At 38.7% G+C, this 9,469-nt stretch overlaps 1 protein-coding gene across 1 annotated transcript in view; it reads right to left on the bottom strand.

Annotated features, from left to right (window-relative positions):
• The window catches only part of MYBPC1 (myosin binding protein C1), a 74,350-nt gene extending 71,023 nt beyond the window's left edge, over window positions 1-3,327 (bottom strand). The window contains 1 exon segment of the mRNA XM_054387079.1: window positions 3,303-3,327. Within this exon segment, the coding sequence (XP_054243054.1) occupies window positions 3,303-3,327 (25 nt within the window).
• Between the last annotated feature and the right edge of the window lie 6,142 nt (window positions 3,328-9,469).

The raw sequence follows: 9,469 nt of genomic DNA on the forward strand, positions 1-9,469 counted from the left end.
GCTCTTGAGAGACTTGGCACTTCCACAAAAGCATATCCAAATGCTGTGGCTTGTGACAGTTTAAGAGGGCACCTAATTAATGGGCAGGTCATCTTATGAATATTGGTTAAAGGAAAGGGGAGAGAGGAAAGATTGAGTGAGCGATTGCAATAAATTACAGGAAGTAATTATATGAGGCAGGGTTATTTTATTAGGCACCAGGAAAACTAAAGGCTATTCAATTTAAATGCACTAGTAAAGGTCTTTGGCATCACAGTCCTATCCTAGTCATCCACTGGGATCAGTTAACCCATTGATAGAAACTTCATCTTGCAAATGTGAACTATTGAACAGGCTAAGACAAAACTATCATACAATGCCACAACCATATACTTCAAAGAAGCCATGGTTGATGTAATATATAGGACTTCAACTTTTTCAAATTAAAGGCCTTAAATCATTAGTCATGGAAGCATGTTTCTACAGTGACAAATTCCATCAGGCTGAAGTGCTCCCGCAGCCTTCTCTAAGCTGAGTGGTGTGTTTAATGTGGTGATCCTGTTTGTTAAGAGCTCATTGCGAGGCTACACTCTCACCAAGTGAGGAAATTTCTCACTTTGGTAATCTAATAATCTTAAAATAGCTCAAAGAGCATTTGGCCTGAAAAAAAAGCTTGTGAGCTTGCTACAACACTGCCTCTGAAAAATCTAGCTGTGCACTTCAGAGACTGCAGTGACAAAAAACAACAAAAAACCCCAACCAACCAACCAACCAACCAACCAACCAACAACAACAAAAAAAGCAGATCTGAGACTCTTGTAACATTCAAATGTTAGCTTATTTTTGGTTTCTCAGCTGCTTGCTCTTGTGAGTGCTGGTTTTAACTGGTAGGACCTATGAGATTTAGGATCATGGGATCATTCGTATAGATGGTTTCCTTTGGAAATGTCAAAAGAATACTGCTTAGGCACTCATGGAATGCAGCAACCTTAAGCCTCTTTTTCCTCAGCTTTCTATTGTAGCCTTCCAACAAGTTCCCTGAGGGTTTCTCAGAGTTCTTTCAATAATGGTACTTAGTTCAAGGTTCACCTTCATTAATTAATCACCTTAAATCCTTAACTCCTTGGAAACTACCTTGAGAACAGGCATTTAATAGGCATGTGATGTTCTGAATTCTTACTTGTAGATCTAGTACCAGTAGTAGCAATGCTATTGTACTGTTATTGGTATTAAATATTCTCATCATTAATATAGTAAGTACTTGTACTTATTATACAAGTAAGTACTTGTATAAGTACTGCTACCAGCTCAGCTGGGTTCTTGATCAAGGAGAATTCTTTGGGGAGCAGTTAATCTCTTAAGTACAATAAGATAAACCTGTTATCACTCTGGTCTACTGGCTGCAAATAAGCTAGGTGCAATGAGGAGCAATCAGTTTCCAATCTGTATGTATCACTTTCCCAGAGATCATTGCTACTTGTGAACTCTATCTGTATCAGGACAGAAGGCTTCATATTTTTTATGTTCCTGAATATTGATCCATCAATAATCACATTTATTCCACTGTTAATATAATGTTGTTCAGAGTTGCTAAACTTATTTTGTAACACAATCATGAAGCTGTATTTGTAATCACTGCATTAAATGAATATCTTTGAAATGGTCTAGTCTTAAATAGTAACCATTAGAAAAAAGAAGCTCCTAACAAATTTTCTCCAAAGCACATATCTCCTGAAAGTGCAGAAATACTTTAGGTTTTTTTTATCACCTGGCAGCCACAGAATGCATTCTGATTAAACTGTGTAATATCCAGTCGAGTAACAGATCAAATAAAAAGGACACTTAATACATGTGTAAATCATTTGAATTACAAATAAGACATCCTAGAAGGGGCTTGGCTCTAGGTCTGATATAGAGGATTAGACTCTCGTATTAATACGTGCACTTGGTGTAGCTATTTTCAGAAGGCTACTTCATCCATCATTGTCCTCAAGCACTAAGAGGGCCAGTAAGTAAAATGATCACACTGGTCTGTCAACACTACTTGCTTAAGACTCAGTCATGCAAAAAGTTTAGTCTTCATATACCCCCAACCCAACAAGGTGCTGAAACTACTGAGTGCTTCTGATAGTTATTCTGCTCTTGCCTACCACAAAACCAGAAAATATTTCCAAAATACTTTTAAAATAAAGCTAATGTCCTCGATAGACCAGCATTAAGTCAAATGTAATTTTCCAAACTACACACACAGGTCTATCAGATGTTTCAGAACTGATGGGAAATATATGCTATTTAATTACTTCTATACTTTCCACAAGGTTTAAGATTAAACTCAGTTGTGCATTTGGGAATGCATTAGGCAAACTGTCTGTGTACCTCTTTCTTGCCAACGTTTGCAAAGTGTATACAGTCTGCACATTTATGGCTTTGCTAGAGAAAATCATCAAAAATTCTTACCAAAACATCTAAACTTGAAATAAAAATAAAACAAGGGCTATAGAATTAATACAAATATAAGAAGCTTATTTAGCTTAAATTCAAAATAGCAAGCAAAGAAAGCAAAGTAAACAAAGAACTAGTATCTTTTAAAAAGTTAAGAATTAATAGATCCTGAACATTTTAAACTTCTTTTGGCAGCCTCCAGTGGACAGTGTGTATCTTACTCTGTGTCTGCATACTCAGTTTCTTTGCTATGAATGTAATAGTACCATAAAAGAGGCTAATATTACTTCCTTTGACTGCTCTTCTTAAACATAAAATAATAATTTCTGTAGTGCTGCAAAATGTATCATTCCTGTTTGACCTGGTACGGATAAACTTACTACATTCTTCACTTAAACATTAGACATATAGATTATATCTTCAACTTTAAAACTGTCATAAACACATCCTTTCTATTCAATAACCTATAAAACTTTATGAAAACAAGAAGTTGACTTTTTAAACCATAGGAAATGGTTATTCCCTGTTTTTTGGTGTCTAGATATCTTAGCAGCAGAGAGATCACTAACTGCACTACAAAAATCCTGTAGTCTATAAAAAGTAAATAGAACATTTTCCTAATCAAGTAGTTTCACAGTATGTCTGCAAAGCAAGTGTGCATTGCCTAAAATAGTTCGAGGTCAAAGCAGTTTTGTTCTCTACCCCTAACTGAAAGTAATTTAAAAGGGTCAGGAATCTGTAATGATAGAATGATGTTACATGGCTATTGCTCTTAGATATTATTTCTTCCTGAAATACGCCAGATGGTCTAGAAGATGTTTGTGTGTGTGCTCATCAACCCTGTAATTAAGATAAATTAAAGTAAAATTTGTCACACTTACCATCTTTCTTGGTGGGTTCCGGCATTGTTACAAGAATTCTTTATTCCCAATGAGTTTCAGCCTTCAATGCACTAAGTAGTAGACCCAAGTCCAGTTGAGAGAGAATGCAGATCAGTGTGACAAGCAGAGGGTAGGAAGAATTCCTCTGCTTTATATACTGCGACTGAAGTATCAATCAAAATAGCACCTCCTCTCTTTTCAATGCAAACACTTTGAAAATCGACAGTTATGGGAACCCCTCTCACATCTGTTGTCTGAAGCCTCTGCTCCCTTGGCTTTTGGAAGGAATCTCTGCTGCATTGCATGGGGCTGATGAGAACATCTATAGCTTTCTAAATTCAGCTGCACTGCTTGCTCTCTGTGTCTCTCCCTGTAACACGCAGACCCACATAACACACGCAGACAGGTTGAGAAAATGACATGCACGCTATTAAAGGGCCTATTCTGCTTGTAGAACTTACCAGAACTACCTGGATACATTTATGCTTTTTTCCCACAAAATAAAAGGGACAAATAAGTATAGACAGTATGCCTGCAATGAAGCTTCATTTTCGTCCTTTAAGAGAATATGGTATGCAAAGACAGAGTGAGAAGTAGAGTATTTTGTAGCATTAATGAAGGGGAAAAAAAATTACTGTGTTTTTATTTGGAGCATTGAAGACCCTCTATATCTCCCTTCTGTTTACATTTGCTACACTTTCCTGGGTCCTTTCCCTGTTGCTGTCTTCATTTTGTCTTTGGTAGAGACTAGCGTTCTTCTCAGCACTGTTACCTCATTAACTGGAGAGGTCACTGCTGAGAGATGAGAACTCATCTTTTCCACTCATTCAGGAGATGCAACACTCCTTGTTTTTGCCAAGCCAGGAAACCAGACAGAAGGAATGGAAATCCTATCTGGAGCACACGTACTCAACCACTAAACTAAGCCACTGGGCTGCCCTTCTCTTAAACTCCTACTCAAACTACGACTATGTAAGCAATAGAAATGCAGGTCAGGTTAATCAGGATGTACTAGGATTTATTTTCTTATGCCCTTTAGGGATTTTGAGACAAGACTGTAGCAATCGGTGCAATAGGTAAAGTAATCCTCAAGGGTTTCTTGCTATAAAACACATGTTCATATCACTACCAGGTATGACCAAGGATCAGACTACTGGACAGACTGCTCAGTGTCTGAATACACCAAAATATTATGGAAAACAAATTTAATGTCTTTAAATAGGAGTTAGAGATGGAATAGTGGTCATGTGATTCAACGAGTCTATGTTCCTGGTTATCCTATAACCAATGCATGATTGTTTCCTCTACAATCTATTGTTTTCTGGCCACTTAGCCAACTAATAAGTGTTATTATTTTTTTTTTTAATTAGAGGCCAGACAATCACCTTTTTCTGCTCTACTCATTTCAATGTTTCATTATCTGACCGATTTATGTGCCTATAAAATACAGAGAAAGATAAGACTCCTGCCTACAAGAACCTAAACAAGATGTATTGAATCTGTTTTCCTCCTGTGTTTTCTACCATCAACTAGATCAATCTCCTTGTATCACTGAAATAATTCCCAACCTTGGAAATCAAACAGAACAGTATCCTGAATAAGTTAACTGGGGGTTTTGTCTCTCTCCACATGAGTGTAGTGGCTTAGGGATGATTTCCATCACTGCTTATCTGTACAGTCTTAAAGGGCTTTGTTTATAGAAAGAGGAAAAAGGATTTCTGTGAAGACAAAATCTAAATCCTAGACTATCGTCCTGGTTTAAGACTCAGTCAATGGCCAAGTTCCAACAGTCTGTTCAAATGTGCAAGCCTCCCACATGCACAGATGGGGAGGGAAAGAAATCAAAAACCTTGTGTGTTGAGATAAAGAGAGTTTAGTGGAATAATAGAATGGACAATACTTTAGTGTATTTCATAGAAAAAGCACAACAAAAAGCAGAAGCAAGACATCAGCCCCCTCCCCCTAAAGCCAGCAGCCAACAAAAGTGGGAGAGAGCCCCACCCCAAGCTGGAAGCTGGAAGAAGTCCTGGAAGCAGGAAGAATTTCAGGATACAGTCTGAACTCCAAGCTCCATAAAACCCTTTGTCCTGGCCAGCACTTTCTTTATGAAGCTGGCATGATGTCAGCATGCTATTGAATACTCATCTGCTGATTCAGCAGGCAGTCCTGACTGATTTCCCAGCTGAAACCAGAACAGCTATACTACTAAATAAATCAGTACTGAGATCATTCACTGGCCAAGAAACCAAGAGAAAGTGCGTGGCTCTCATCTGTACAGCAAAACTCTTTCTCTACCCAAAAACTGAGAGACTGCAGCCAAAATGGACAGAGGGAATGGCCACTGGCATGTGCCAGAGCATATCTCAGATTCTGTAATAATAGAACTGTTTTGGTTGGAAGAGATTATCAACTCCAGCCATTAACCTAGCACCACCAAGTCACCACTAAACCCCTCAGTACCACATCTATTCACCTTTTAAATACCTCTAGGGATAGTGACTCCACCACTTTCCTGAGCAACCTGTTCCAGTGTTTCAAAATCCTTTTAGTGAATGAATTTTTCCTGATATTCAGTCTAAACCTCCTATGGCTCAGCTTAAGGCTGTTTCCTCCTGTCCTATCACTTGTTACTTGGGAGAAGAGACTGACATCAACTTTGCTACCATCTTCTTTCAGGCAGTTGTGGAGACCAATGAGGTCTCCCCTCAGCCTCCTTTTATTCAGACTAAACAGCCCCAGTTCCCTTAGTTGCTCTTTATTAGATTTGTTCTCTAGACCCCTTGACAGCTTCATTGCTCTTCTCTGGACACACTCCAGCAACTCAATGTCCTTCTTGGAGTGAAGGGCCCAAAACTGAATCCAATATTTAAGGTGTGGTCTCACCAGTGCTGAGTACATGGGGACAATCACTTGCCTAGTCCTGCTGGCCATGCTATTTCTAATACAAACCAGGATGCTCTAGGTGGTCCAGCCAGAATAGCTCCAGGGAGCATGCTAATCATCCTCCAGCATGGATAACCTTGGAATCTATGCCTTAGCCCTTCCCTATTTCCAGGTTTAGAGATAGCCAGAGAAACTAACTTGACTCTGTGGCCTCTGCCAGGCAGCAAGGGAAGAAGATAGGTCATAGGTAGAAAAAAATAATGACATACTGTAGTTGCCTTTGTATTGTGTGAGGTGATGTGATTTTCTTGAGGTCTGTGTTTTGTAAAGGCCAGCTGAGAGTGCAAGCAAAAGGTTCTCCAACTGCACAATATAAATTGAAACTGTGGAGCTGAAACCATCTGAAAATTTACTCATCCTTTCATTATGCTTGCACCATTCATTGCATTTCATGTTCTGTTCTCTTCCATTCTGATAAAAAATTCCAGTGTTGCAGCTTTCCTGCAATGTAATTTTTAATAGTATTATAAGAGATACCAGTGGGTTGTATTTAGACTGTGATATCTCAGTCTGCACTGGCAGTGACAGGAAAATCAGCTTGTTTCCTGAGAAAGTAAGCCATGTTTTATCTGTTTCCTATTAATTCCCAGGTGAGTTCATGCCTCAAGCACATGCAGATGCCTCATACTCCAGTCTAAGACAAGCTAGTCATTTTAGTTTATTTTTTCATCCTGCAGAAGTGTTCTCATAATGTTGACCCCATCTTGGTTGTCCTTTGATGCTATTGGATAGATGTCATTCAGAACCATCCTTCTTACACTTCTTTTCCACTTCTGCAAGAGTGCATGGTAGTCTCCAAAATTGTCTTATCACTAATTTTGGCTAGCAATTGATCAAATTGCTTTAAGACTGGTTAAAAAGGAAGGGAAAAATTGAATATAATGAAACATCTGACTTTTGAGGGGTTTTTGGTCATTTATGAGCTTAAACTTCTTGGATCACAGAGATGTCTAAACATACTTACAATTCTCTCTCAATCTGTCTACCTACCTACCTACCTGCCTACCTACCTATCTATCCTATACATTCTCTGGCAATAAATGCATTTGTTTATTCATTCTGTGAAGTTCACATTATTTTTCCTGCTTCCCTGTATAGGGAAATCATTCAGCTGACTAGATTGCAACTCATCCGTGAAGGAGCTTTGCCAGAAGAGGAAGTATTTAGCTCTTGCATCCCTGTTTGTGCAGGCTGCCTCATGTCTCTGGATGGAAACATCCCTTTTCATAACTTGATATTCTGATTCCATAAGTTCACTTGTGACCTTGTATTTTGCCCTTTCATAAAGACCACATCTTCTGAGCAAAATTTATCCTCATCATAGTATCACTTTCGTGTACCACTGTAAGTCCTCTTTGCAGCCACCTCAGAGGCCAGACATCTAAGCTTTCTGAGCCTTTCATTTCCATGCTTGCCTCAATTAATCTTCTGTGGTCTCTTTCCAAAATATGACTATCCTATTTTAACTCGGTCCAGCTCCTTGAGTAGCTTCCAAACAGCAGCTAACTGAGGCGTCAGATAATTAAATCATTCTCTCATCTGTTTTAGAAAAAAATCTCTTGGTCAAACATCCAAAGCCCTTATTTACCCTTGCAGCTGCTAGGTCTGCATCCATAAACTTCATATTTGTTGCTATTCCTAGGACTGAAGTCTCGCTTACTTCAGTCCCTATTCTAGTAAGTCACTGTCTGTTTGTTACCAGAGAAAAATATTCATCAAGTCACCAGGCCAAAGAATTAAGACATTCCCAGAAGATCTCAGAGATCAATCTTTAACCAGACTATTTCTTAGTCTTAGTCATATGATTTAGTTTTAGGTAGACTTGTGAAGAGCAGGGAGTTGGGCTTGATGGCCTTTATGAGTCCCTTCCAACTGAAGCATTGCATGATTCTATAAACAAAATCAACTGAAACATTTAATGATATTGAGAAAACCCAACCAATTAAAATAAGAATGGTGAGCAGAAACAATCAGTTTAGATGAGAATGGGACAAGATTCCCAGTGCACACAAGACAAAATCTGGATATAACCCCTAAAATACTGGTGTGTCTGTGTGTTCTTATTTAAAAATAAACAGTATCTTGGGTTTGTAGTAATAAAGAACCCAAAGTTTTGAAATTTTCATAGAATCATAGAATTGTTTCAGTTGGAAAAGACCTCTAGCATCACCAAGTCCAACTGTCAACCTAACACCACCATAGCTATTAAATCATGTTCTGAAGTGTCATGTTTTTTGGACATCTCCAGGGATGCTGATTCCAACATATCCCTGAGCAACCTATTCCAGGGCCTGAACACCCTTTCTGTAAAGAAATTTTTCCTAATATGCCACCTAAACCTCCCTTGGCATAATTCTAGGCCATTTCCTCTTATTCTATTACTTGATGCAAGGGAGAAAAGCCCTATCCCCACCTCACTACAACCTCCTTGTTGTAGCTGTAGAGAGCAATGAGGTCTCCCCTCAGCATCCTCTTCTCAAGATGAAAAAATTCCAGTTCCCTTTAGGCACTCCTCATAAAACCTGTTCTCCAGGCCCTTCACCAGCTTTCTTGCCTTTCTCTGGACATACTGCAGCAACTCAATGTAACACAAAACCATTTTTCACCAGTTTTAACATTTGAAGTTTTGGATGCTGTAGGAAACATTTACTGAGCCAGAGATGAAGGATAAGAAGAAGCAGCACATAGAACCTTCCCTTCCATCAGAAAGAACCCATAAATGCATTTCTCCAGGAGGACTCTGGAATGAGGTTTGACAGTGTCCAAGCCCCAGTCAAATCCCATGTCCCCTCCTGTCAGGCAGAAGGCCAGAAAATCCTGTTCTCCATGTATGGTGGATAACATCATAGTGTTGTCATTTTGTGCTCAGATTCTGCCTTTGACACGTACACTGTTTAAATTCAGACATTACAGATTTCAGTGAAAATAATTCTTTTGATATCATTGATAATCTGCAGTGCATTTTTTTCTTTTCTACCAGTTTAAAAAAAAGAAAGTTAGAATTTCTACCAGGCCGGCAAGTGAAAGACTTAAAATGTACAACTGAAAAACGCACAACTTCTGCTTTTGCATGAGAGAGAAATACCTCAGTGTGAAAGAATGCCGCACCTCAGGATATCTGTTACTTTTTAAGTCCCTATCTAATTTGTTCAGGCAGTTCTTTTTGTCTGGCATCTTTACTGTACTTAGTTATCTTGATCAAAGTTACCTGGATTTACCTGGCC

The sequence above is a fragment of the Indicator indicator genome, chromosome 14, assembly GCF_027791375.1.
Source record: "Indicator indicator isolate 239-I01 chromosome 14, UM_Iind_1.1, whole genome shotgun sequence".
Taxonomy (NCBI): domain Eukaryota; kingdom Metazoa; phylum Chordata; class Aves; order Piciformes; family Indicatoridae; genus Indicator; species Indicator indicator.